At 50.6% G+C, this 27,940-nt stretch overlaps 2 protein-coding genes across 3 annotated transcripts; both read right to left on the bottom strand.

Annotated features, from left to right (window-relative positions):
• Positions 1-7,986: 7,986 nt before the first annotated feature.
• DDN (dendrin) lies at positions 7,987-10,475 on the bottom strand. The gene is made up of 2 exons (XM_065888286.1): positions 10,267-10,475; positions 7,987-9,859 (listed from the first exon to the last, which is right to left on the bottom strand). The coding sequence occupies exons 1-2, from the start codon at positions 10,473-10,475 to the stop codon at positions 7,987-7,989; spliced, it is 2,082 nt and encodes a 693-aa protein (XP_065744358.1).
• A 2,946-nt stretch (positions 10,476-13,421) lies between these two features.
• On the bottom strand, positions 13,422-27,357 carry PRKAG1 (protein kinase AMP-activated non-catalytic subunit gamma 1). Of its 2 annotated transcripts, XM_065887464.1 has the most exons (12): positions 27,309-27,357; positions 23,277-23,325; positions 16,363-16,472; positions 16,082-16,163; positions 15,925-15,983; positions 15,739-15,784; positions 15,582-15,636; positions 15,151-15,277; positions 14,877-15,042; positions 14,681-14,718; positions 14,266-14,412; positions 13,422-14,128 (listed from the first exon to the last, which is right to left on the bottom strand). In XM_065887464.1, the coding sequence occupies exons 1-12, from the start codon at positions 27,315-27,317 to the stop codon at positions 14,024-14,026; spliced, it is 993 nt and encodes a 330-aa protein (XP_065743536.1). In that variant the 5' UTR covers positions 27,318-27,357; the 3' UTR covers positions 13,422-14,023. The 2 variants fall into 2 exon arrangements, with proteins under 2 accessions (XP_065743536.1, XP_065743537.1); XM_065887465.1 differs by lacking the exon at positions 27,309-27,357 and having other exon boundaries at positions 14,024-14,128; positions 15,925-16,004; positions 23,277-23,313.
• Positions 27,358-27,940: the final 583 nt, after the last annotated feature.

Here is a 27,940-nt window from a genome sequence, read left to right as displayed (position 1 = left end):
AAAGCAGACGCTGGTGAGCGAGCAGCAGGTTATAAATATGCCCAGGGAACTGCCGCCAACTCGCTCCCTTGTCATCCCCTGGGAGGGTATAGGGTGGGGTAGCTCCTAGGGAGGAGCCAGGGCTGCCCTGTTCCCTGGGGCCCAGGAGGAAGTGGGGCTTCCAAGAGGCTACTGCTTTTTTTTTTTTCTGCCCTTTTCAAAGGGAAGGAGCCACTGCCACTTCATTTTTCCTGGACATTTGCCCATCTGCTCAGGGGTGGGGTCCCCAGCCTCCTTGGGCCATGGCTGGAAGCTCTGAACGAAAGGGCCCAAGTCCATTCACTGTGTGTCACGGTGGAGCCCAGCGCCACTGCTCCTCCTCACACCCAACACCAAAATTCATTCATTCACTCGACAGATATTAACAGAGGGCCTGCTGAATGCCCTGTGCACAAGCGTGTCTGCACATACGAGCATACGCCCGTGTATGTACACGCACACAGCAGCCCCTACTCCCACGCACTCACACCAGCTCCAGCCCCTCCTACAGACTTCTTGGCTTTAACCTGGCAGCCTCATCAGGAAGGGTAAAGCTTCAGGCTCCTGGTCCTGTCTCGGAGCGGGCTGGGCAGGGGGAAGGGGGGACATTGAGAAGAGGGCCCCTAAACAGTCCTGCTTCCACTACCTCCCTGATAAATGAGAGGGTCCTTTCCTCCCCGTCCAATCATCCTACACAAGGAAGAAAGAGCCGCTCTATAGGATGCTGGGGGGCACCTGCCCAGGCTGCCAGAGCCTCCTGCTTCCCAGCCACTTGCCAAGTAGGTAGCAGGCTGGGCAAGAGGGGGCAGTGCCATCCTGGAGAGCTCCCAGCTCTCCCCCCACCAGAGCCAAACCCCTCCCTTTTCTATCCTCCCTATTAATCCTCGGAAGTGAAGGGGCCGGCCCTGGCGGACCCTCAGCCCTATTGTGGCCCCTCGCCCTCCTCGGCTGGCGTCTAATTAACTCCTCCTGCCCCCGGTTTTGTGCGCCCCCCTTACCCCACCTTGTCGGCCCCGCCCCTCCGCTCGGCCGGCTCCCCCCCACGGACATTCCAGCCCGGCCGGGCTGGTGTGCCAGGGCAACCAAGGCCGGACCGAGGCCTAATCCCCCCGCCGCCTGGCCCGGCTCGGGGAGCCCCACTCACCTCCCCGCTCTCTGGGGGCTGCCCGGCTCTGCTGTGGCGGAGACACACAATCGGGACAAAGGCGCAGCCCCCAGGGGGCTAACTCAGCCTTCACGCCCAGGTTGTGCGGCATTTGGGGAGTTTAATGAATTGTCCATCACGCCTTTCAGGGCCCGCCCGTCAGCCTGGATTAATCTTTGGAGCCCTGGTGGGGTAGGAGACACTAAGCCTGTATTTATTACTCTCCCATTGTCACTAATTGAGGTAATTATCTGTGACTCTGGCCTGGCCAACAATGCGGCATTCACTCCCGGGACCTCGATGGGCCTGGCTCCCACTCTCAGCACCAACCCTCCCTCCTCTCCTCTCCCAAACCCGCCAAGGGCTGAGTGGAGCCCTGGAGCATGATGGGAAAGTGGACAATGTCCCATAATGCTTCACCTCCCCACCAGTATGGAGTTGCAGCCAGGGAGAGGCCTGGTGCCTCCAAAGCAGGCGAGAAAATAAGGCAGCCTGTCTGGGGACAGGTTTGGCTGGCAGAGCCCTCAAGCCACAGAGGGGCACGTCTTGAGGTCTTTGGTTTTCTGGACTCTCCAACGCCCCATCTCTGGGTTTCTGGCGCCAGGGTCTCCCAGGGCCCTTCTGTGGATCCACCTTGTCCCTGTAGCCTCCAGAGCTCTAGGGTATTAGGAGGCCCCATCCCATACCAGGTGTACTTCAGGGAGGTCCCTAAAGCTTTCAGGGTTGGCAGAGTGGTGTGGGTACGATGGGGGAGGTGGGGAGAAAGAATAGGAAAGGGCTCGTGCGGGAGCTTAGGGGAAGAGGAAGAGGAGCCGTCCCAGGAAGGAGCATCCAGGGCTCACGCTAATGCGGCCATGCGCTAACCTTGGGGAGAAACTTGGATTTGAAGTGGTGAGCAGTGTCAAAGAGTAGATTTCACATGGAGATGGCCTCCCAGGTCAAGGGGATTGGCCGTGGGGAACAGGTGTGTGTGTGTGTAAAAGAGAGAGATAGAGAAAGATAGCAAAGGAAGATTTGGACAGGACTGGATGGTGAGCTCCTGGAGGGCAGAGACTGTGTCTTTGTCACTGTTGTTTTCCAAGAGCCTAACATTGTACCTGGCACATAGTAGATCCTGTCAGATGAATGGATGGGTGAGGCCTGTACTTTCATTGGGGTTAAGATCTGTCGACTCTCCTCTTCCATAGCTGCACGCAGACTCTTCATTCTGCCTCAGGACTTGCTGAAAAGAAGTTCTGACCATCCCCGGACAGTTCTTGAATGGGCACTTCACCAGCTGCCGGTGTCAAAGACCTTGGCAGAACTCAGTGCTACAGTTGGAACAGCGCCACCTTGTGGTGCCTCTTGGGAGAGCTCCTGCGAGACCCCAGCAAAGGAAACCGGGTCATCCCTCCCAGCAGGGGGATGGGGGCGGGGGTGGTCACATCAGGCAGCAGCCACCCCTCCCCCTATATGTTGACCCTGAATTGCTGTGCCAGTGTTCCTGTGGCACAGTTTTATCATTTGTTCCTTCCTTCTGCCAGCATTTGCTGAGAACCTGCTCCAGGCCAAGCTTGTAGGTGATATGGAGCTAAATCAAAGGCGCTACTCTTGAGTAGCTCATGTTCCAGTGGGGAATTCTACAAAAACTCTCTTCCCCTCACCTCTCCGTCAGTTCCTCTCACCAAAGCTCAAACGTTTTATCCTTGCTTCCCAGGGACACTTCATGATCTGGCTCCCACACATCATTCCAGGATCCCATCCCTCTGCAGCTCTGCCTTCCCCAGTGCCTTTGCTCCCAGTGAAATCTGTGTGCTTTCCCACCTCTCTACCTTCACCCACACCCTGGAATGAACCTCTTCCCCATCTCCCGCCGCTGAGATCCACCTCAAAGCTTCCTTCCTCTTGAAGCTCTTCTAATTTCCCTTGGCAAAGTGGCCCTGCCTCCTGAAGCACCTTCTTGGCAGGGCTTTCATTAACAGCACATACTGGCTGTTCCATGGGTGGTGATCTGTGTATGTTATTCATGCTCCTATTGGCTTCTAGCTTTCTGAGGACATGGACTCTGTGTTTTGTTCATCTTGGCATCTTTTGCGACACTGAGCTAGGCGCATCATATGCCCTCGTTAAGATAGATGGATGGATAGATGAATGAATGGATAGATGGATGGAAGGATGACAGATGAGTTGGTGGATGAATGGATAAATGGATGCGTGGGATGTATAGATGGACGCATGCATGCATGGATAGATGGATGGAGGAAGCAAGTCTTCTTTAAAAAAGATCCACAAAAGGCTATGTAGTCCCAGGGGCTTCAAGGCAGGGAGGCTACCCCATGCCAGGACACACAGAGGAGAGAAGAGTGTCCAGGCCGAGACTTCCTTCACGAACAGGTGCACCCTCGGTGGCTGGTCTCCCAGAGGCCTGGGTATATTCTGACTCCCCAGTAGTTATGGTTTGGGAGCTGTTCCTTCCGTCATGCTCACGTAGACCCTCTGGAATGTCTTCATCAGCATATATTATATTGTACCGCCTGCACGGTGATGATTCTGTAGTTTCCTCTTCCACATCCCGTACCCTGTCTCACACACACCCCAGATCTGTGAGCTCCCCGAAGATAGGTAACACGTCTGAGTCTCTTGTGTGTCCCTAGGGCCTGGCATACAGGTTTAATGGGTGTGTGAACAAATGAGTAACCGAGTGAATGCCGACTCTCTTCCCCACAGACACATTTCGCACACTACCACTACTATTCATGTCCAGCCATCTTTGCTTGTCCTCTCCTCCTCACACACTTCCACACACGCCAGAGTTATGGCCTGGTTCTTTGTTTCATTACCCATTTGTGGCCGATCTAGGGAAGTCCCAGGGCTCTCCTGAAAGTCTGAAGGGGGAGGGGGCTCTTAGCTCCTCTAAGGCCATATTAACTGGGACCCATTCAGAAAAGGGCTTCCCTGAGAAGAACCTGGCTATTGGGAGGGTAGGAGCGATCCTGTGCCAACCTGAGGGCTGCTGCCCCTACCTGGCCACACCCTCCAGCTTTGCCTTCCCTACTCCTGACCTGTGAGGCTGTCCCAAGGTGGGGGTGGGAGGAGAGAGGTAGTTGTGGCCTCTGTCTTGAGGCTGGCTGGCTGGCAGACACAGCCAGATTTAGAAGTCATTTTCACAGCAGGGAGTCTCCAGCCTTCCACCCACAGGGCCCTGCAGGGCCAGTCTGAGATATGGCTCACCAAGGGCTGGCCCTGAGACCTGCACTAGCTCCTCCTCTTCTCCTCTCTCTGCCTTTCGCCCCAGATCTTTAGCAGCTGGTGCCAATTCCACCCTTAGGCAAAGATAAACGGAGTCTTGGTGGGGGGGGGCGGCTAGTGCACTGACACACCATTCACCCGTTCAAGGGGCTGTTTGTCTCCACCCCAGGGATCCCCTCTCCTCTCCGCCTCTGCTGCCTGTTCCTCCTCTTCCCTTACCTCTACTTCTCTCTACCCATCTCCTAGCCCGATACCCCAACACTAATGACATAGCCCTAGGGGGAAATAATAATCAGAGCTTAACACTTATGTATCACTTACTATGTACCAGGCATTGTTCTAAGTGCTTTACATATTGAATCATTTCATCCTCCCAACAAGCCTATGAAAAAGCACTATGAATAACCTCATTTTATAACTCAGGATACCAAGGCACAGAGAGGTCGAGTAATTGCCCAAGGTCACACAGCTAGTATGAGGTAGGTACAAGATTTAAACCCAGGCTGCCAGGTCCCAGAGTCCGTGTTCTGAGCACAACACTACCATAGTTCTCTAACAATGATAGCAGTGTGGGTAAGCTCTTAGAAACTGGCCTCCTGTGTGCTCAGCCTCAAAGAGGCCCCGGGCAGCAGAGTGGAGCCCACCTCCACAAGGCCAGCCCCTCCACTTTCCCATGCAGCTCACCTCTCCTGCCAGCCCCAGAGCCCTGGAGCCCCTGGGCTACAGCAGAATCCAGGCAGATGCTCTCACCACTGCCCTGGTCTTCCTCAGTCTTCCTCCTAGCCTGAAGTCCATCCTCTTCTCAGGCCCAGAGGTCGGAGGCACACACCCCTCAGCTGGAGCAGGCTCACCCCAGCCTGGCCTCAGTTTTCACTCCTGCCTATATCTTCCACAACTCCTCTGAATGTATCCTCAACTCCAGGCAAACCAGACCATTTGATAATTTCCTAAACATACCCTGTTTCCCTATATCCATGCCTCTATTTTTGCTCTCCCCTCTACCTGGAACCCCTTTCCCCGAATTCTATCTCAGATGCCACCTCCTCCATGCAGGCTTTCCTGGTCTCATAAAATCCATACAATCTGCCTTGTTTGATTCCTTAGAGTACTTAACACCCACTGCTCAATCTATCATTATTTGTGTGTTGTCCTCTTCACCCCATTGTCAGGCAGGTCTTACTCATCTCTTTCCTGGAGCCCAGCTTAGTGCCTGGTTCCCCTCAGGTGCTCAGTAAATGCTCAGTAGTTATAATCGGTAGAAGTTAGAATTGTAGGTGGAAGGGAGACAGAACTCAGGAACCTTTGATCTCTGCCCAAGGTGAACCCCAATTACTTTACTTCCTCCAGTAAGAGCTAACTCGAAACCTGGCAGTGCGGGTTCCAGGCAGCTTCTGGGATGGAAGGACCTTCCCGGGTGACTGACCAAGGTTCTCCGTTTAGGTTCAAAGCCCAAAGAGGACACCCCTCCCCGCGCCCCATTCCACTGAACCAAGGCCCGGCTTAGGGTCCAGTCCAGCGGCCTCCCTACCCTGCCCCCTCCCTCTCCTGCCCAGCCTCTCCTGGTGCGGGTGGGGAGTGACACTGAGATAATTGGAGACCAAAACTATACGCGGTTTGAGAGCGGGGCTGGGGATCTGAACGCTGAGCCTGAGTTGGAGTTGGCAGGACTCCGTGGGGGTGGGGGGCAGAGGCGGGGCCGAGGGCCGGGCCAGGAATCTGGAGACTGAGTCTGAGCGAAGCCCCCGCGCCTGCCGAGTCGGCGGCTAAATTTACCCAGGCTGACTCAGCCCTTGCCCGGAATGGGGGGTGGGGGGAGGGCATCGGGGCAATGGGAAGAGCCAGCGGGGGTGGGGTGGGGGGCAAGGAACAGAGAGTCCGGCCTGGGGGAGACAGGGGTGGGCAGGGAGTTTCCATCCAATAAAGGAGTCTCCTCCACCGCCCACCAGGCGGGAAGGAGCGCAGGAGCCCTGGGGAAGGGACACTATGGGGAATGGGTCGGTGAAAGGAAGAAGATGCCAAGGCTGGACAAAGGGAAGCTTAGATTTATTGAGCGCCTACTGTGTACCAGGCACTGTGCAAGGCGCTTTACATACATTATCGCATTAAGTCCTCACAACAACCCTGCGAGGTAGGTGTTTATAAACCCCCATTTGACGGATGAGGAAACTGAGGCTCAGGGAGGTGAAGTGATTTGGCCAAGTTCACATGGCTAGTAAATAGAGACAGAAGAGGTGCCCGAGATCGAAGAAAAAAAAATACTTCAATGTCTGGGTCCCAAGCCGTTTGGTGTGGATAGTAGTACAAAGAGGGGCTCCGCGCGCTCCAGAGGTCTGCAAGGCCAGAGGCCTGCTCCCGATCTCGCAAGACTGGAGACAGCAAGGCGGGGGACCCGCGCGCAGTAACTAGGGAGCAATTGATTAACTGGCAGTGCCGGGGTTGGAGGGACTCGCCGACTAGCTACCAGGGAAATCCGCGACCTGCGCGCGCCCCGTAGTGGCTACAGCGAGTATCACACCCCACACCTACAGGCTTTTGGGGACCAGCCTCCCTCTTCCTTCCCTGGCTGGTTTCTGGAAGAGGCAGACATGCAAGACATTCTCAGGGTTCTTTCAGATGGGTGATACCACCTGAGTGGGAAATCGTGGTCACTATTCAGAGCATCACTAAGGAACACTGGGGAGGAGGAAAAGGGGAAGGCCTAAAAGAGTCCCAAGCTGCTCAGCTCAGACCACCACAAACCAGGGACAGTGACAAGGCCACCACCCTGCACTGCCTTGGGGATCCTACGCCTAAACCAGAGACTGGAATAGGAGCCCTTGCCCACTTACTCGGCTATTCTGCAAACACTGCACAGTCTCTTGAATTGAAAGTGAATGCAGGTGTCAAAGAAGCCACCCAGGGACGCTCATACTCTGTTCACTTATTCCTAACTGTCTTGGTTTGTGCAGGGGAGGAGTAGATAAATGCCTCCTCAAGGACTCCAAAACATCAGGGATGGACGTTAGAACTCCCTTGTTTTACATATTACAGGGCCTGGAGAGGGGAGGCGACTTGCCTAAGGTCACCCAGCAAACCAGTGTCAGAGTTGGGATTGGAAGCCAAAACCTGTGACACCAAAGTGAGTCCTCTTCCTGCTTTGCTGGTGGCTTCTGCCAAGAGCCCCTCCTCTTCTGCCAAGGGCCTCTCCGTCGCCTGGTCACCTCAGTCCGAAGCCTCTCCATCACCTTCCCCCTCCTGCCCAGAGGCCCTGCCCTGAAGTTGCCCTATGACTATCCCATCCCTGTCCTCCTGCCTTATCCTGCCTAGGCCTCTCTGCTCAGTTCCATGCCTAGTGCGTCGGCCCCTTCTGAGACCTTACCCGAGTGCCCTGAAGACCCTACCAAACGTTAAAGTCTACTGCGCACCCTCACCTCTCCTGGAAAAAAAAAAAATCATGAATTGACATATGCTCCCTTTCCTTTCATCTGTGCGCCTTCTATTTTGAGTATGGGAACGGGTATAGGTAAGAGGTACAGGGAAGTCTGTGAGGAAGAAGGGGGACACAAATACAATAAAGGGCCTCTCACTGTCGCTCCCTATTTCCCTGTGGGGTCCCCTTAGTGTCCCTCGCCCCCGAAGAGGACCTCCTCGGTTTGGCTGATGACATCTAGAATCTCTCGGATATTGTCGCTCATATCGGCTGCCTTCCCGCCTTCCGGGGGCCCGGTCCGCTCGTTCCGCCAGGAGGCGCCCGAGGCTTCTGTGTCGCTTCCATCAGAAGAGCTGCTATGGACGCTGAGCTCCGCAGCCTCGTCGGAGTCGGAGTCCGGGGCGGTGTGGCGGCGGATGCGGGACACTGCTTCCCGCAGGGCTCCGGCATAGGGCCCCGGGGTCCGCGCCCAGCCCCGGCCTGCGCGCCGCGGGACCGCAGCCACTTCCTCCGAGCCCTCGGCACGGCGCGCGCCTCCCGAAGCCGCTGGGCCTAAGGCTGAGTGCTCTGGGCTACCTGGCTGCGTGGGGGGATCCTGCAGGTTTACTTCGCCGACCGGGAGCCCCAAGATGCGGGAGGCGCGCTCCTCCAGTGAGGAGTCCGCGGACTTCCCGCCCTCAGCTTCGAGCCCACGTCCCCCACCGGGCTGCTGTGAAGGGCGACTGCTCAACAGCAGCTTTCGGCAAGGGGAGGGAGGGACCGCGGCCCCCTCTCCCTCCTCCTTGTCGGGCTTCAGTTGGGTGGGGGCATTCCCCACAAGGCGCGGCACCCCAGCGGGCAAAAGCTGCACATGCTGGGTTCGAGGGGTCGGAACATACTGGGACCGTATCACCACGCAAGTGGCGTCAATGACAAAGACGCCTTCCCCACGAGCCGGGCCACGGGAACTTCGGGGCAGGGTGTGGGGGCGGCGGGTCGCCTTCCAACCCTCCAAGGTCTCGGGTCCGGCCTCCTCTCTATGACCCAGGGACTCCCTCCATCCCGTGCCTCCCGGAGCCCAGGGTCTGGGGAGGGTCTGGCTATGTCGGGGCGGCTGCTTTTTAACGGAGGGCATCCAGCACTTGGGGAGCCAGCTCTGTTCTCTCCCTTCTCTCCCTTCCCCGGAGCCCTTGGGATGGGGCCTGGACCTGGGAGCAGGACGCGGGGGGCTGGGAGTGGCAGGTGCAGACCCCGCAGGAACTGTCTCCGTGCCTGGGTTCCCAGCAGCTTTGGCGTGGGGATGTCCGTCGCTACCACTCTTCAGGCCAGCAGCAGCCAGCCTCAGGCTTCTCTCCGCGGCCACCTTACCGGACTCCAGCCTTGGCCTGGCTGTTCCACAGCCTGGGGATCCCCCCAGGAGACCCCGGCCCTGACGGAGACCCCAGGCCCCTAGGACGTCCCGGTAGATCCGAGGATCTAGCCTCTTCTTTGTGCACCCTCCCTCTGTCCTGGTCGGAGCAGAGGTTGAAGAGGCGGGCGCCTGCGAGGGCTCGGGTCCTCGCTTAGTCCCCAGGGTCCTGTGGGGGCCTTCGTAAGAGGGTGGAGCCACGTAGGGTGGCGGCCGGTCCCAGCGGCGTCGCGGGGCCATTCCGGCAGCACCTCTCAGCAGCAGGTGAGCTTCGTAGCTGGGAGGCCCTGGCCGCCGACCTCCCCAGGGCCCCGCCCACGCCGCCCCTGGATTGCTCTGCGGCTGCGCGGATGGACGGGGCGGTCGCCCCACGGACCCCAGGCGCTCCGGCCGTGAGGGAGCTGGGAGCCCTGCAGGCTGGGCCACCCGAGGGGCGTTCCGAGGCTCCGGGCGGGGCCGACCAGGGGGACTCCTTCGGGCCCCACCAGCCTTGCGCCTTTTTCGCTCAGTCTCCTTGGCCTCCCGCTCCTGCGATGCTGCTTTCCTTTTCTCTTGCTCCCGGGCTCGGGCCTCGGCCGGGGGCCCCGCCCGCCAGTTGGTCGCCTCCTGCAGCACCCTGGAGGCCCAGGGCCGGCGGGGCGGCGGCTCAGGGGATCCCAGGCGCGGCCCACACCTGGGACAATGAGCAGGAACCCAGGTGAGCAGTTTGTGGGGGAAGGGAGGCGAGGTCCGGGGAGCTGGGAGCGCTGCAGCCCACTTGGGGCCGCCTTGTGGAGGGGAGTGTGTGAGTGTGTGCGCGTGTGCACGTGCGTATATGTTAAGGTTGAAGTCGAAGCGGGACTCCTCACCATCTCTCCATACACACTTTAATAGCGTCTGCCCCATCTCACCTGCCCTTTCTCACGCCCACTCCTGTCCCCCCAAACAAACGGGATGAGTCAAGCCCCAGCCCTCGGGATGGGGTGGGGGGAGGCGTGGGAAAGAGAAGGGGGAACAGCAGCCCTGGCTGGTGCCCACGGTAAGGTGCGGACCCCAATCCCTGCCCCACCACTCTCTTCCCGTTACCCCTCCTTCACTCACGTGCGGCTCTGGGGCCCGCGGGCCCAGTGGCTGGCCTGGAAGTCCATGAGCTGTCGAGGAGGGGCGCGGCGACTATAATGACAGGAAATAGTCTTCACTTCGATCACCAGCAGCTTTGATTTCTGCACCCAGAGGCAGCTGCCAGACTCCTCATCCTGGAGCTCCCGGGGGCTATCGGGCCCCTCGGAGAAGAGCTGGCCATCCAGCATCCTGCCCCACCCCACCCCGGCCCCCCACCCTCCCACCCGCCCCGAAAGCCCCCTCCCAGCCCGGGGAGCCGGCGCCCACTGCAGAGCGGCGGGCCCAGCGACTGGGGACTATATATACCCAGGCACACGTGTGTGCCTGTCTGTGTGTGTGCGCGCGCATGTGACACGGCGCGGACGGCTCCGCGCTGATACCTCCCCCACGTGCACGACCGCCTCCTGGGGCCCGGGATTGGGCGCCCCTTCCCACTGCTCTTGTCCCCCAAGCCTGATGGGACCTGCACGAGTGGGCAGGGGATTTCTTATTCTTGCCAAGCTGACAGCGCCTGCACCCCCGCCCCCATTTCTTCAACCTTCCCGCCGTTTTAACCCTTCATTCTCCTGCTTGTCAGGGTGCCTGACCAGCAGCGTTCTGCCCCTGACTTCCTGCCTCGGACTTCGTTTTCTCCGACAGGGAGGTGATGGGAATGGAACTCAAGGTCTCCGCCTGCCACTCTCTGCTGGTTTCCATGGGGTTGGGGTGCAGGAGGGGCTGGCCCACGGCTGGGGGGGTTATTTTTAGCGGCAGTGGCGTTCGGGCGCAGAGAGGAGATGAGTAACCAGCTTCCACGCGGTGGAGGGAGGAGGCGGTGGCTTTCACGCAGCCTTTGTGCGACTCTGGGGGAGAGCTGCCTCCAAGCTCAAAAAGGGTCACCCCCCCCCCCCCGCCATACATACACCCTTAACTCCTTACCCTCTCAGTGCTGTGCTCAGGGCTGCTGGTGCAGCAGGACAGGAGTCTGTCTTAGCCATCGAAGCTGCCCACACTCTCATTCTAAGACGTTTGTCCTTGGGCACCCGTGAAGCCCTCTCCCTGAGGCAGGCTCTCTCCCCTAGTCCAGAAGCGTGGATTTGGGGGGTCATAATGTTCTCAGCCTGAGCTCTGCTCAGCTTTATGGAGGACAGACTAGGGTGCGTACCCACTTGCACCCTCTCAGAGGGTATAGAGGAGGAATGGCGCGCTCCCTTGGCAAAACTAATCCCCTAGCAACTGAAATGATAAAAGTGGGCCCTATTTCCCAGCGTAGATCTCTCCATCACCACTACCACAATGCCTGGCTGACTCAACCCCCACCTGAAGTGGTTTTCAAGACCATCACCTCTTAGGCTCGTTCTGTGCCGAGGGGGTCGTTGCTTACATCTACATGATCCCTCCCCCCAAGCCTATACCAGGTGTCCCCTGATTCACCATGGTAATGTTAGTGGCAGCACGGCCCACGCCAACCCTTCCATGCAGAGACTTAGCAACCATGCCTGGCAACCATGGCAGCAGTTCCAGTGGAGAGGAGGGGTGCGGGGAGGTGGGAGAAAAGAGTGTGTATGGCAATGGCTCCTGAAGAAGGGATAATTCGCCTCTCCTGAGAGGAAAAGGTAAGAATAGAAGGCTTTGAGGCTCCCAAATTTTGTCCCTTGTCTTTCTTTCTGCTCCATCCTCAGACTCTGAGACTGACTGGTTGGGTTTTTAGGGGGCAACGGGAGATGCAGATCCCCATTTGTTTTCCACCGAAGTATATGCAGCCCTTAGGCACAGACCCTTCCTTTTAAGGTGATGAGCCAGGAGGGTTGTTTTAGGACAGAGACTGACTTACTGAGAACCAGAGAAACAAAACCCAGGCCTCCTGCTCCCTAACATGGACCTTTAGAGAGAACCCAAACATCCCCTATCCCATCCAGTCGACCCCACTTTACACGTACCAGGTGAACCGATGTCTCTTTGCTTGAAGGTGCTTCCTTCCACCCAGGTCCCAACAGAGCCCTAAGGCTTTAAAAGTCCTTGCCTCCTCCCTAGACGTGATGGAATGTGACATAAGGAGACATCTGTCCTTTCCACCATTCACCCACCCCCACACAAACATACCCTAATTCTAATAACTTGGAAGCCTCCCTCCCTCAACTCTGGGAATGTGCTATGAGAGCTGTGAAAGGATGAATGCAGAAGCAGGGGCTTCTCCGAAGCCATGATGCAGCACTGAAAGCTGACCTCTGACCAGTGCCCTGATGCTTCTCTGTGTTCCATCAACAAGCCTGGTTTGGAGGAACCAGTATGGTATGGCTGGGTTCATCCGAGTTCTTAGGCACAGTGTGGGTAGGGATACACACAGGAGTTACTCTGAAGTTCTTTCAAATCTTGGATAGGAAATGGTTATCATACCTGTAAGGCAGTGGTGAGATGGTACCCAGAATTTGGTTCATAGCCAACAATCTAGCAGTCCTTACAGTGCTCGGTGCTGACTACTGTTTTGGTCCACATGGTTTCAGCACAGGGAACGGGTCTGATGGAGTGACCATAATCCTGCTGCTCCCCACCCCCCACTCTCCAGCTCATATCTACCTTGGAAGAAAGGGATTTGTGAGTTCAAAGACAGTGCCAGCTCAGCAAAATCCAAAGAGTCCCACCTTCTCTAAGAAAAGTTGATAGTGGCAGGTCTCTCTGCCTACCTAAAGGAGATCCTCAGTCTGTGATGGGATTTTCCTTGGGTGCCAGCTATGGTCCAGGCAGAGGAGAAAGTGAGGTGGTAAGGAGACTGCAGGGAATAGTTACGAACAGTGAATTAGAAAGGCAGTAAATCTAGTGTAGTGGTGAAGTGCATGAGCTCTAAAGCAAGACTATTTCGGCTCAAATCCTAGCTCTGCTTTTTATTAACGGTGTGGCCCTAGGCTAGTTACTTAGCCTCTCTGTGCCTCAGTTAAAAGAAAACAAAATCTGTAAAACTGAAATAGTATCTACTATTGTTCTGAGGGTTAGTTGAAGTAATATATGTGAAGCACTGAGAACGGTGCCTGGCGCACAGCTTCATGTATGTGTGTGTGTGCTATTACTGTTGTTATTAATGATGAGCTGAAGCAGCCATATGAAGTAGGAAGGCTGGAGCAGTAGTGTCTATCAACTACAAAAATCAAACACTGAAATACCATGAAGAGGCTCCTGTCATTTTAATTAGGTTTGCCACAAAAAGCAATAACCTCGGCTAACCACTCTGCCCTCCCCCTCCACCTGAGTCTCATCTCCCTTCATATGCATACAGCACAGGAACCCAAAGGCCCTCCTCCCCATGATCCTCCCCACTCCCACTATGGGAAGAAATGCCATTAAATGGACTCAGCCTCCTCCATACAGCATGAAACAGGATGAATAAAAATATCTTTATGAAGAGTTTTGTTGTGTCCATTATCTTAGGGTGGAGTCAGGGACAGAGATAGAGGCAAAGGCTGGGTGAGGTCTGGGGATCTCTCAGAGATCAGAATTTGCCTGAGAAGCACAGAAAGGGGGCTATGTCTAAGTGGGCAGGGACCAGGCTGAAAGTTTTCCTCAAGGGTGAGGATAAGGACAGCTAAAAATCCATTCTCCTTCCTCCCCCACACCTTCCCTCACTCCCATGTAGAAGGGTAGGGGGCTCCCAGGCAGGGAACAGAGTCCCAATTCTCTAAAGTTCTCGTCTCTGGTTCCCAGAGCTTTGGGCAGGCAGTGAGTGGGGCATAACCCCTGGTGCTGCACGACCCCTTCCCCCGGCTCAGGGCTTCTCTCCGCCTGTGAGCACCAGGGCCTGCAAGATGTCAGACAGTGATACAATTCCCTTGACCACATCATTCTCATCCACCACTACAAGTCGGTGAACCTGCACAGAGCAATAAGGAAGGGAGAAAGGGATGTGTTTAGTGCCAGCCTCAGTTAAGGTGAGCCCTTCAGCCCCTACCCTCCATGCCAAACCAAAGCTGCTACCCCCAGCACCTTTTGGGTTGCTGGCTCCCCTACCTCTGCTTCTACCAGCCTGTTGATGATGGTTTCCAGAGTCTCATGCAGGTAGCACTTGAGGACACCCTCAAAGTGATGCGATCGATGTTGCAGGGCTTTGGTCACTGACACATCTAGGTTGTTGTAGGTCTTTTCTGCTGCCAGATTCTGGGGAGAGAGAGAAACATTCATGCAGGGAAGCAAGGGAGCCGGCCCGCAAACTCCGAGCCCACCCAACCTTACCAGAGTGATTTAGGGTAGCTGTCAGCCATGCCCACAAGCCATACCCAGCGCATTCAATTCCTTTTCAAATAGGATTTGAAAGCTTGGAAGCTTCTAAAACCCTCAGGTCCCAGAAGAGACTCTCTTCTTCTCCCTCTCCACATCCAACACCCCACCCCTTTCCCTGCCTCCCAGCACCTCCACAATCACTCACGATAACATCAAACTTGGAGTAGATGTCCACCACACGCCCTAGGGGGACAGAGGCAGCTCAGCAAGGAGGATCTGGCATCCAAGGCTCCCCCTGCCTATAGAATCACCCTCCGGGCTGAGCTGAGGGGACAGCAGATTTTCCCACAGCCTCCCTGGCTTCCCTGGAGCCCTCCCTCTCCTTTTGCCCAATCTCTCACCTTTCTCATCCACCACTGGCAGGGCTGAGACTCGGTGCTGTACAAAGATGCCCAGAGCCACGTAGACGGGGGTAGTAGTGCGGACCATAGCAATGTTAGCATAGGTGCCAATCTGTAGCTCTTCCAGAGACTTAGACATGAACTCTGGCTTGGGGAACTCAGTGATCTGAGGAAATAACCATCATCTTGATTTTTTTCAAGGCCCCTCAAACCACCTTTGGATACCCCTCCGACAAGTATGTAAGAAGTAAAAACTGGGCCGAGGAGCACTTACAAACAACTTGAGGAACTTGAGGATGCGCTTGTGGGTAAGGATGTACAAGGTGTTGCCTGATTCCGGGTCAATAACTGGCAGCCTGTGGATCTTGTTTCGAATTAATGAAGAGACAGCATCGAACAAGCTGTGGGAAGGTAGGGGATAATGATAAGTTCCACAGCGCTGGGCCTGAGGGTGGTTAAATAGCTCCTTAGAGTTTGTTTATAAACAGGTGGTTGGGGGAGAGGAGCAGTGTTCAGACTAGACCTAAATAAATACGTGTGTGTGTGTGTGTGTGTGTGTGTGTGTGTGTGTGTGTGTGTGCATGAGAGAGAGAGAGAGGAGTGTCTTGCCTCTCTTCTGCCCTTGGATCTTTGGGTATCTACGGCCTTAGCTATGATGATGGCAAGGCTCTTTCCCCTCTGGACAAATGGTTAGCTGGAACTCACCTGGCATTAGGAGAAATGCAGACAAGTGGTTTAAAGGAGTCCTGTAGGTACACCTCTGAAGGGAAAAGGGAGGTTCACAAAATACCACCATGAAAAACTGTTTCCCAGGAAACTTTCCATCCCTTTATCCTTTTACAACCCCCAGTTCTCTACATACCTCTCCAAGTTTCTATCTTGTGTTCTTCTAGCTCATAGATCTGTACCTGAAAGCAGAAGCAACAGAACTTGAGACTTGGTCTCCCTGCTTCACTAACCCCTTGTAGTTTGTTTGGAAGAAAGGAAATGAGAATGAGGGACTCTGGGCAGGGAAAGTGGTTTTGGTCATTGAGCTAAGGCTCCTTACCAGGGCTGATTTATAGTAGCGGTGCAGAATATTGATGAAATCAGTGATGGTCAGCATGCCTAGAGGCCAAGATAAGAGCCCTCAGCACTGCTCAAAGCTTCTCTCCCTGCCCAGCACAAGATGCCAGTAAAACTGTGTTCCAACAACTTCTGCTTACCCACAAAGCTTTGCTTCTTACTATCCCACAAAGGGGCAGCTCGGACACCATTAGTCACCAAAGCAAAGAAAGCTTTCTTCACCTGTAGTGAAAGAGTAACAGTCACAGAGGAAAATTCCCAGGGGGCAGGATTTTAACAGAATAGGAATTGGGTATGCTGGGGAAAACATGAGCCTAACCCCATAGAAGGACAAGAGTATTAGCCTTGGGATGAGGTAGGATGAGAGGTATTGAACCAGAGGCTCCAAGGAAGGGGGAAGGGAAAAGAGGATTTCACCTACCTGAAGGGAAGTATCAAATACAACCAATTTTGAGCTTGTGGGAATCAGGTCATAGCAGCGATGAGACTTCATGAAGGAAGTATACACGCTATTGTTGGATTCTGGAGTCTCTGCATAGGGTGGGACAGTTAGTAGCTTCCTTCCATGCAACAACTCACAATCAAAAGAGGTAGAAAATAAAAGTATTGTAGCTGCTCAAGTATTTACAGCATGATTTTATAAGGCCCCCTATTCTGTTTTGTTCCTATTGTTCCCACAAAACCTGGATAAACCCCTTCGAAACCATTTCATCCAACCCCACCCCCAGGTAGAACTATATAATCTATTGGCTCCTTAGCCAAAAGATGGCTGACTAAAACAGAAAGTCTGTAATACTTTCACTAACCTATTCTAGTCTAAAAGCTTTTTTTCTCATCCTTAACTCATTTTCCTTTTCATATATTTAGCACATTTTCACTTGTTCTCTTTTCTCAATTAAGATGTAATTAAGCTTCTTAAAAATCCACGTAAACTTCTTAAAATTCTTCTAAGACCCACAGATGAGAAAGTCATGGTCCAAGTTGGGCCATTTCAGAACAACACTAAGTTGAAGCCCAGTGCTCAATCAACCTGGCCCCAAACAACCTGAGAGTCCATCTTGGGATGACCGTGTGAATCAGAAATCAACCCACCTACTCTAGACAAATGAGAGACCCTGGCTGGGTTTACCTTTCCATTCCCCTGATTTTAACTGCTTGCTCTCAACTGGAGAAGCAAGCCCCAAAATAATAGCCCAAATGTGCTACATAGTATGCTATGTGTACTTAAAAATATTACACCATCTAATCTGCAAGGCAAATAACTACTGCCCTCATTTTTCAGCTGAGAAAACAGGTGGAAAGCAGCAAAAAAAAAAAAAAAAAAAAAACTGCTCAAGGTCATACCATTAGTAACAAGAAAGACTCAAACACGGATCTACCTGATTCCAAAGTTCAAGCTCTTAAATCCTATGCCAGTTGTTTGTTTTTAATTTTTTACCAAGGTTATACAGGTACACAGTTTAAAGAGTCAAATACTTCTACGAATTTTGTTAAGAAAAACTGCAGTCCCTAGCACCCACCTCCCTGTACGACCCCTCCCCAGAGATGAGACCTCTTTTAGCTGAGTATTTTGGTACTTATTTCTATGTCTATAAATAACATGCTTATATTGCTACTTTTTTCGTTCACTTTTAGGCATTGACTATTATCATGCAAGGAAGATGAGAGGCATTATCTCTTATCATGCAAGGAAGATGAGAATTTTCAGTTCTCTTTACTACCAGGACCCCATTATAAACATGCACCTCCCATCACTCCGTTCTCCCAGAAGTTAAACCGCACGGTTGGTTACATCAGTATTTAAATAATTTTGACTAAATATTCATTATTCAGAGCTAAGTCAAGTAGCAAAGTCTGATTTTTTTTTTCTTTCACAACTTTTTGTTTTCCTTGGAGTTAGTAACTGTCTTGTCTTTTTGTTTGCTTAGTTCTCTATGCATAATACTTATAACTAATTCAATCCCCAAACTCTTTACCAATTGTTTAAATCTCCTTTCAAGAAGTTCAGAAGCATGAGATAGTCTAACAATTTAAACTACCCAAAGAAGTCTCTCTGGAGCCTTCTGACCTGCTCAGATCTGGGCTGGTGTGCCTGGTGTGCACTGCTGTCATCCTTAGATCTTCCTTCATCACCATCCAGGGGAGCCCTTTCACGTCTCTCCTGTACTGGCACTCCTGTGTCCTGTATCCCATGTTTTCATCTTTTTTGATTACTCCCTTGTTTTGGTGGAGCACATCTTCCAGTAGCTTCCTGAGAAAGGGTGCATGGGAAGTAAATTTTTTGAGAACTTGTAGCCTGCAGATATCTTTATTTTACCCTCATCTTTGAATTATAATTTGGCTGGATATAGAATTCTAGGCTGGAATTTATTTTCCTGCAGAATATTGAAGCCACTGCTTCATTGCCTTCCAGCTTCTGGTGCTGTTGAGAGTCCGGAGTCCCAGGCAATTCTGATTCTTTGTGTGTGACTTGTTTTTTTCTCTTTGGAAACTCAGGATCTTCTCTTTGTTCCCAGTGTTCTGAAATCTCATGACGATTGTGCTTTGGGTGGGACAATTTCACCCATTGTGCTGAATATTCAATGAGTCCTTTCAACATGAAAACTAATGTTCTTCAGTTCCAGGAAATGTTCTTGAATTACTTCCTTGATTGTTTCCTCCCCTCTGTGTTGTCATTTTTCTCTTTCTGTAACTCCTATTATTTAGATATTGGACTTCCAAAAACTGACCCTTTAAGGTTTGTTTTTGTTGTTGTTGTTTTTAAAATACAGTAGTCCCCCCCTTATCCAAGGTTTCACTTTCCACAGTCTCAGTTACCCGTGGTCAACACTAGTCTGAATATTAAATGGAAAATTCCAGAAATAAACAATTCATATGTTTTAAATTGCACGGCATTCTGAGCAACATGATGAAATCTCTTGCCATTAAGCTCAGTTCCAGCCCTGGGCGTCAATCGTCCCTTTGTCCAGCATATCCCGCCCGTTAGTCACTTAGTAGCCATCTCATTTATCAGATTGACTGTCGCTGTATCACAGTGTTTGTGTTCAAGTAACCCTTATTTTACTTAATAATGGCCACAGAGCACAAGAATAGTGATGCTGGCAATTCGGATATGTAAAACTGAAGCCCCAAAGTGCTTCCTATAAGTGAAAAGGTGAAAGTTCTTGACTTAATAAGGGAAAGAAAAAAAATCATATGCTGAGATCTATGATAAAAATGAACCTTCTGGACTTCCCTGGTGGCACAGTGGTTAAGAATCCGCCTGCCAAGGCAGGGACACGGGTTCAACCCCTGGTCTGGGAAGATCCCGCATGCCACAGAGCAACTAAGTCGGTGTGCCACAACTACTGAGCCTGCGCTCTACAGCCCGTGAGCCACAACTACCGAGCCCATGCACCACAACTACTGAAGCCCGCACGCCTAGAGCCTGTGCTCAGCACCAAGACAAGCCACCGCAATGAGAAGCCCGCATACTGCAATGGAGAGTAGCCCCTGCTCGCCGCAACTAGAGAAAGCCTGCGTGCAGCAACGAAGACCCAACGCAGCCAAAAATAAATAAATAAAGATAAAATGTTAAAGAAAAAAAAGAATCAGCATAAACACAATTCACTGATAAAAAAAAAAAGAATGAATCTTCTATCTGTGAGACTGTGAAGAATGAAAAAGGAATTCATGCTAGTTTTGCTGTCACACCTCCAACTGCAAAAGTTATGGGGTCAGTGTGTGATAAGGGCTTAGTCAAGATGGAAAAGGCATTAAATTTGTACAATAAGATATTTAGAGGCAGACAGACCGACCAACCCCATTCACATAACTCTTAATATATGTTATAACTGTTCTATTTTATTATTACTGTTGTTAATCTCTTACTGTGCCTAATTTGTAAATTAAACTTTCATAGGTATGTATGTATGTATAGGAAAAAATATATATATACAGGGTTTCACAGTATCTGCTGTTTCAGGCATCCACCGGGAGTCCTGGAATGTATACCCCGAGGATAAGGAGGTACTAACTACTGTATCTTTTCTCTCCTACTTTCCTCTTCTTTGATTTTTTTTTCTTTTCCTTTATAGTTTATTACAAGATATTGAATACAGTTCCTTGTGCTATACAGTAGGACTTTGTTGTTTATCTATTTTATATATAGTAGTTTATATCTGTTAATCCCATACTCCTAATTTATCCCCCTCCTTTCTCCTTTGGTAACCATAAGTTTGTCTTCTATGTCTGTGAGTCCACTTCTTTGATTTCTAATTCTACTTTATGAGAGATTTCTTCAACTTGATTTTCCACACCTTCTACTTAGTTTAAAATTTTTGCTATTATATTTTTAATTTCCAAGAGCTCCTTTTTTGTTTTCTGAAAACTGCTTTTCTTAAAAAAATTACTTCCTGTACTTGTTTCATGGTGGAAATATTCTTTATCTGAGTATGCATTAATGTTAATTTTTTAAATTTATTTTTAATAAATTTATTTATTTATTTACTTTTGGCTGCATTGGGTCTTTGTTGCTGCGTGCGGGCTTTCTCTAGTCGTGGTGAGCAAGGGCTACTCTTCATTACGGTGCGTGGGCTTCTCATTGTAGTGGCTTCTCTTGTTGCGAAGCATGGATTCTAGACACGCGGGCTTCAGTAGTTGTGGCACGCCGGCTCAGTAGTTGTGGCTCACAGGCTCTAGAGCGCAGGCTCAATAGTTGTGGCACACGGGCTTATCTGCTCTGCAGCATGTGGGATCTTCCCGGACCAGGGATCGAACCCGTGTCCCCTGCACTGGCAGGCAGATTCTTAATCACTGTGCCACCAGGGAAGTCCATTAACGTTAATTTTTAAAGTTCTCTTCTCTATGCATTGACTTTTCCCTTCTGTTGCTTTTTTTCCTGTTTGTTTGTTTTTTGCCATTTGTGGGGGACAGTTTGGATCACTTTTTTCAAGTTACAGGCTTTCTTTAGATGTCTAGTAATCCTTGGTTTAAAGGAGGATTCACACCATATTTTAAGAGTGGAGTCTTTTTTTTTTTTTTTTTTTTTTTGCGTTACGCGGGCCTCTCTACGCAGGCCTCTCACTGTTGTGGCCTCTCCCGTTGCGGAGCACAGGCTCCAGATGCGCAGGCTCAGCGGCCATGGCTCACGGGCCCAGCCACTCTGCGGCATGTGGGATCTTCCCGGACTGGGGCACGCACCCGTGTCCCCTGCATCAGCAGGCGGACTCTCAACCACTGCGCCACCAGGGAAGCCCAAGAGTGGAGTCTTCAGGGCTGATTAGAAGCTCTATGTCTGTAAATGAACCTTGTTGACGGTGAACCACTTAGATGGGGAACACTCAATACTTACATTTATAGGGCTTTCCCCTCAATGGGATTCTGAAGAGAAGGATTATTCATGCAATTTTGTGCTTGGAGGATGAAGTCTTTTCTATTAGCACTCTGAAAACCGAATGGGGGAAAAGGGCTGGGGTCTCAGCATCCAGTATAGTTCACTTCATGCTCCTGTTTTCAGCGCAGCACCTCTGCCTTCAACTGGGCCGGCGCCCCTTTCCATACATCCAGTCTTTGCCAAAGTTGGGATGGGAGTTTCCCAGCTGCACTCAGTGGGGGAGGGAGTCTTGGGATCTGACTGCTTCTTAGACCTTCAATGCTTTTGGGCTTTCCTCACTGCTAGTTTATAATTCAGTTTTCTCAGGTCTGCTAAGTCACTTACCACACTTCTGTCTGCTTTCCAGCTTCCAAAAATTCATTGCTATTATCTCCTCTCTTGTTCTCCCTATTCTGATGGTTTTGTACCTTTTAAAAAAAATTCCTTCATGGTTTTAGTGGCTTTTTGTGAAGGAGCGAAAGTAGATGCATGTATTCAATCCACCATCTTTAACTGGAAGGCCACCATTGTTCCTCAAATTTGAAAACTCACAGACTCCCACGAAGACTCCCATGTCTTTTGACACCAGTTTAAGACATGCTACACTGATAGTTAAATACCACCATTCCAGGCTACAGGCCTACAAACATATTTGACTTGGTTTTCCCAGGATTTTTAAAATAATTTAAATCAGTTGCCCAATTTAAAAAATCTGGAGATTTACATAAAAATCCAAACTCTCAGTTTCTTTTCATAATCAGAAGATCTTACAAAAGTAGGTTGTGAATTCCCAAATAGTAGCAATTGACCAGACCTGGAGAGTTGCTGCCTCCTTTTAGATGCAACGAGATCTACAGGTTATTGTAGTCATACGCAGCTCACGTCACTGCTTGATCCATGTAGACAATTTGAGTGTCTTACCCCTGCCTCAGTTGGTGCTAATGTGAAGGCACTCAGAGACACAAAATGAGCACTGATATCATGGGGCAGTACTCAATTATGAAGAATCATCTAGTAATTCAAAATGTGACTATATTAACTTTTTTGGATACCAACAACATGAAAACAGAACATTTAAAAAATTCTTGTGGAGAATTCACGGACCTTTAATAATATGTCCTAGGATCTCATCCCGTATTTCAATCCTCTGAGAAAGTGTGTACTCCTAATGCCATAAGCATGTCCTAGGAAGACTAGGAGTGTTCCTGGGCAAAATTCTTTACCAGAGATGCCTATAAATTTTGCTTCTTTCTAGATGACCTAGGGTTGGACCATTCCATTCTAACCAAGTATTTGGGCAGGTGCTGGAATTGCCTTCTCCTGTGCCCTGAATTTTAGGGTTTAGTGCCTCTATTTCTAGATTAGTTCTAAGGGTTTCAAGTCCCTTCTATAATTTCTTGTGTATACTCAGTGGTTTTAGTGAGATCGCTGTATGATGAAATCCTAGTGGCTTTGTTTCTGGGCTACTCAGAACATGCCAGGGATTTTTTTTTTTTTTTTTTTTTTTGCAGCATCAACTCATTTATTCATTCACTATTCTTTCTTTCTTTCTTTCTTTTTTGGCCGCACGGCATGTGGGACCTTAGTTCCCCAACCAGGGATGGAACCTGCACCCCCTGCATTGGAAGCACAGAGTCTTAATCACTGGAGCACCAGGGAAGCCCCTTCCAGGGACTTCTAAACCATGGTTAGCCAGCCCAGAGTTGCCTATGGAAGTTTTCCCCGTACCTCAAAAGTTTCTCTCAAGTGGTATGACAACTGAGGATATTAATCATCCTCACCCTGCCCGAGATTTATTCCTAGGTGATCTTGCCAAATCACTGTTCCTGATTTATGTGGTTTGGCACATTATCTGGCCCAGCTTTGATCTTCCCAGGGAAGACTTCGGGAGAAATTCAAAAGCACTGCTGAAGACAAATTAGCATTGGGCTACTGGTATGAAACTGGTTCTCATGCCAGTTTCCTTTCTTCAGTAAACTTACCTTGAGGGTGCTCATTTTCCAGAGCTGAGTAGTTATCTGAAGAAGTGACCTGGAGAGACAGAGGAACAAAGATTCAGCCTATCTTAGGCTCCATCCATTTGAGCCTAGCAACATTAGGGAAAGGGCTGGTTAACTAATGACTTCCTTGTCCTTCAGAAATAGTATCTCATTTAATCCTTATAATAACCCTGAGGTGAATACTATTATTAGCCTTATTTTCACAGATTAGGAAACTTAGGTTCAAGAAATATTAAGCAACCTGCCCAAGGTCGCATGGCTGGCAAAGGGTGGAATGGGGATTTGAATACAGATCTGTGCTGTTCCAAAGCTCATGCCCTTATATACTACCTTGCCTAATGAAACATTAGGTCTTAAAAGCTGAGACTAGAAAATATGAGCTTAAGGTTGGTGCCACAACACTCTCACAGACCTATTTTATAAAAAATATGGAAGCCAGAGAGACAATACTGCTTTCCCCCAAACAGTCACTAAGCGTAGCTGTGGGCACCTGAGTCACTGACGTACCCCTTACCATGAGAGGGAGCCACATCTGGGGAGGATCCCAGCAGCCGACTACCAGAGAGAGTCAAAGTTTGAATGACTGAGGGGTAGATAAGAAGGATAAATGTTCTGAAACTAGGGAACTGAGTCCTCTCAGCACCCTTGTGAGTCAAAGGCTGCTATAGCCCAGAGGGTGCTGGTTTTCCAAGTTTCCTTGTTCATGACAGTCTGAGATTAGAAAGTGCTTTGAATATAGAGAAACCTTCAGAACCATCTCTGTGCTCCCTCAAGTGGGAACATTTGGAAATTTCATTGTTATCTAGGAACCCAGGAGAGATCATGATAATTTTTGTCGGCTGGAATCAACAGTTTTGCCTCTATTTTGCTCTGTCTGGTAATATCCCCAAACTAACTTAAAGTCATACTTTACGTCCACAGCTGCTGTAGCAACATGAAGTTAAAGGCCTTGGCTTGAAGCTGGGAGGTTGGCTGGTAAACAGGGTCAAGTTGGCAGGACAGCCCTAAACTTCCCTCCTCTAATGGGCCAGGGTGTGGGCAGGGGATAATCTCCCTCTCTTCTGTCTGGGCAGCATAAGGCTATCAGCATGGCCCTGCATTTTGGCAAAACTATCGGAACAACAGCCTCATCACTTCTAAGTGGGAAAGAGGTCTGTTTAGCAGTAAAGCAGTCTTACAAAGATCTATACAGAGACACAGAAACAGCTACTTTTGTAGAAATTATTGTACCCAGCGTATGATACCTATTTACTGCACTGTGCTACAGTTACTTTGTTCGTTATCTATCCAAACAGACTGTAAATTCCTGGAAGCCTGGAACTATCATATAGGTCTTTGTATCACTCCCTCATACCACGTAGCATGGGGGTTTGCATATAACTCTCAACTGTTTTGTTTTTTAACTCTCAAATTGATAATGATACACACTGATATGAACAGAGAGACCTAAGATTAAGTTACAGAGAGAGGAAAGAGACATACAGCTAAACAGAGACACAGATACCTATATAAGAGAGTCAGACACACTTGAATATGACTTTATCTTTCTGCCTGTTTCTCCACACAGGAGTGGGATAATTATGTCCACTCTCTCTACACTTAATAACAGAGGGGACTTGTGCAAAATACTGTTTTCAGAGACACACCCTAGATCTGACACACAGACTCACAATTTCTTCCAAACTCCTGATCCACATTCTCAGTTGTTTGCTGGACCACCACAGATGTCACAGAGACTCCTCAAATGCTTCAATACAAAACAGAACAGCATCTGTCCCTCCAATCCTATTATTTTTACTGTGGGTCCCACCTTTGTTTTTGCACTGCTGTCTTCCCCTGATGCCTAGAACTGTGGTCTTGATTCCTCCAAGAACAAGCTATGCCAACATGTCTGCTTAGAATGACAGAGCAGGGCGCGACCTAGACTCGCCCTTAACATCTATCAGCTAAGCTGCTATGTTAGAAATGCCTCAAAGCCATCTCTCTCCTTTCCACTTTCACAGCTTTAACTTAGCCTTTTACATCCCACTTCTACAGCATTCCCTAAGCTGGTCTCCCCGCCAGTTTAGAGAAGAGGAAGTCTAGTGCCTCTTCATTTTGTCTTTCATGCTGTCACCAAGTCCTCTCACCAAGCATCTCAAGTTTGGAAGGGACTTTCAACTCCAGCAACCAAGACCTCACTACTCTGGAGCAGCTTCAGCCATTTACAGAAAGCCGTTAGGAATATTCCTAAAGTACACTCACTACCTTGCTCATGAATCTTCCATGGGTCCTCTTATTACAAAACCAAGTTCAGACTTAATGTGGTATGCAGTATCTTCAACCTGACCCCAGCCTACTTCTCCATTCTCCAGTCATTTCTCCAACTGTGACCAAAATCCAAAGCTCCGGCAACATCAAGCCACCGGCTCACCCCAATTAATCTCTACATGCCCCAGTTTCTATGCCCTTGCTCACACTGTTCTCTCAACCTGCAATGCCCTCTCGTGGACTGACAGCAATTTCTCCCTCCTCTATGCTGCCACGGTCCTTTTTCTGCATCTTGATGCTAGCATTTATTACAGTCTACCTTAAATAACAGCTGTCACTGACTTGCCCTCACCCCCACTCTGGTTAGGCTAAGCATTTTCAAAGCAGGAGTTTTCCTTTTTCTTTATTTTATTCAATTAATTAATTAATTTATTGGTCAAGACACGTGGCCTGCGGTATCTTAGTCCCCCAACCAGGGATCAAACCCAGACCTGGCAGTGAAAAGGCTTAGTCCTAACCACTGGACCGCCAGGGAACTCCCTTTTATTTTTTTTCTTTTCAAAACTATTTCTATTCCAAAAACCTAATCCAGTACATAAAGTATGAGGGCTAAATTAGAAAACCTATATTAAAATGCTTTGTAAACCATAATATATTTATAAGTAAGTAAAAAATAATGCTATTTTGAATTTAATGGAATCAGAACTTTCATTCTTGTTCAAAATTCTCTTAATCTGTAAGAACTTACTCCCTTGCCTGGGTGACCAGCTGCAAATCATTTTACCACTTTGGTCCGGTTTCTTCTTTATAACCTTAGGGACATGACCTCTCCGCAGGCAAACAAAGGGTACAGTAAGGGAATGACCCTGGGCGTGTAACTGATCCAAAGAAAGGTGAACCTGCAGCCCTCACACAACTACAGTAGCAGATGATAAAAACCAAGGTAGTTAGAGTTACTCTGCCTGACAAAGGATACATGGAGGGAAGTGAATGGGCAGGGTTCCAGAGTACTAGACAAAGGCTCCTGAGAGTGAGGATGGGTCCAAACAGGTAGTAGGCAACCTGCAGCAACTCTGGGAGGATGACAGGGACCTGCCACAATCCGTCAATGCGTGCCTGCCAAGAAGGAGCTATGCCAGCACACCTGCTTAGAATCGCAGAGCAGGGCGTGACCTAAACTAGATCAGGGGACACAGTGGCCTCTAACACTGAAAGGTTCCCTCCTTCGGGGAAACCCCACTTTTCAGTCTCATTAAGGGTATGTTACCTCGCTGGACACCTCAATGCAGTATAAAAGTCTTTCAGACGTCCCTCCTGCCAAGGACTGCATGAATCACACTCACACAACTGGGGACCAGGTGCTACCTGCAAGCGGGGGTCCCTCGGAAACCCCTGCTTCACCCAGGAAAGCTGGCTCACAACCCTTCTCTCTCAGGCAAACCTCTGAAGGGCTCGAGGCGCTAAAAGGAAGGGAAGCCCGATATCGCCAAGGCGTGCGTAGGTTCCAAGGAGGGAGCTAGGAGTCACTGCCCGCTCGGGCTAAAAGTACCACGGACCGAAGGCAGGCACGGGCGCGGCCCAGTCCTAGGAGATGCACTCAGCGAAGGAGCGGAGGGGCAGGGTCACGGGATAGGACAGACACCCTGCTTCTCGGTTACGGGGCACCAGCGCCGGCCCCAGCCTCCCCGTCCCCTGACGGGGCGGGGTGGGGGTGGGGGTCTCAAGCTCCACGGCGCCCTCCCGCAGCCCTCCCGCGCTCCTCACCGCTTCCATCGCGACAGACGCCGGCTGGGTTCGTTCGCTTTAGGAAGCTTGCCCGGGGCGGGAGGCGGGGAAGGTCCCGCCCCACGTCCGGTACCGCGACGCCACTTCCGCCTACGTCAGGACTGACGCAAGCCAAGGGCGGAAGGCCAGGAGCTGACCCTTCCGGCGTGGCCTGGCCTCCAAATCCGCCCTCCCCCCGGTCCTCCCGCACCTCACGGATCCCACCGACGGCGAGGGTGACGGGACGGAGCCGCTTGTATTTAAAATGTTCTTTTTTTATTTGTCGTTTAAAAACAAACTTGGAAGAAGCAAAATCCAAAACTTGCCCTTTGCCTCTTGCAACATAAATTATGTACAGTTCAGAATGATCGCTGATACAAAACATGCCAAGGACAGGGGCGCTGGGGGTGGAGGGAGAGAGGGCGCTTTAAAAAAGGGAATCATTTCATCCGTTGTTACGAAGGACCAACCTTGCTGTACAGGATACACACAACACAAAATAAAGTCTTCACGGGATTCACACTTGTCAGAGATTTATTTTTTAAAAAGGGGGAGGGAGGGTCCTGGAGGTGAGGGGAGAAGACCGTAAAGGGGAAAAACTGAAAATTGAATATGTGCAAGTGTAAACCAAC

Source organism: Phocoena phocoena, chromosome 11, assembly GCF_963924675.1.
Source record: "Phocoena phocoena chromosome 11, mPhoPho1.1, whole genome shotgun sequence".
Classification (NCBI taxonomy): Eukaryota; Metazoa; Chordata; class Mammalia; order Artiodactyla; family Phocoenidae; genus Phocoena; species Phocoena phocoena.
This window is presented reverse-complemented; position numbering and strand designations above follow the sequence as displayed.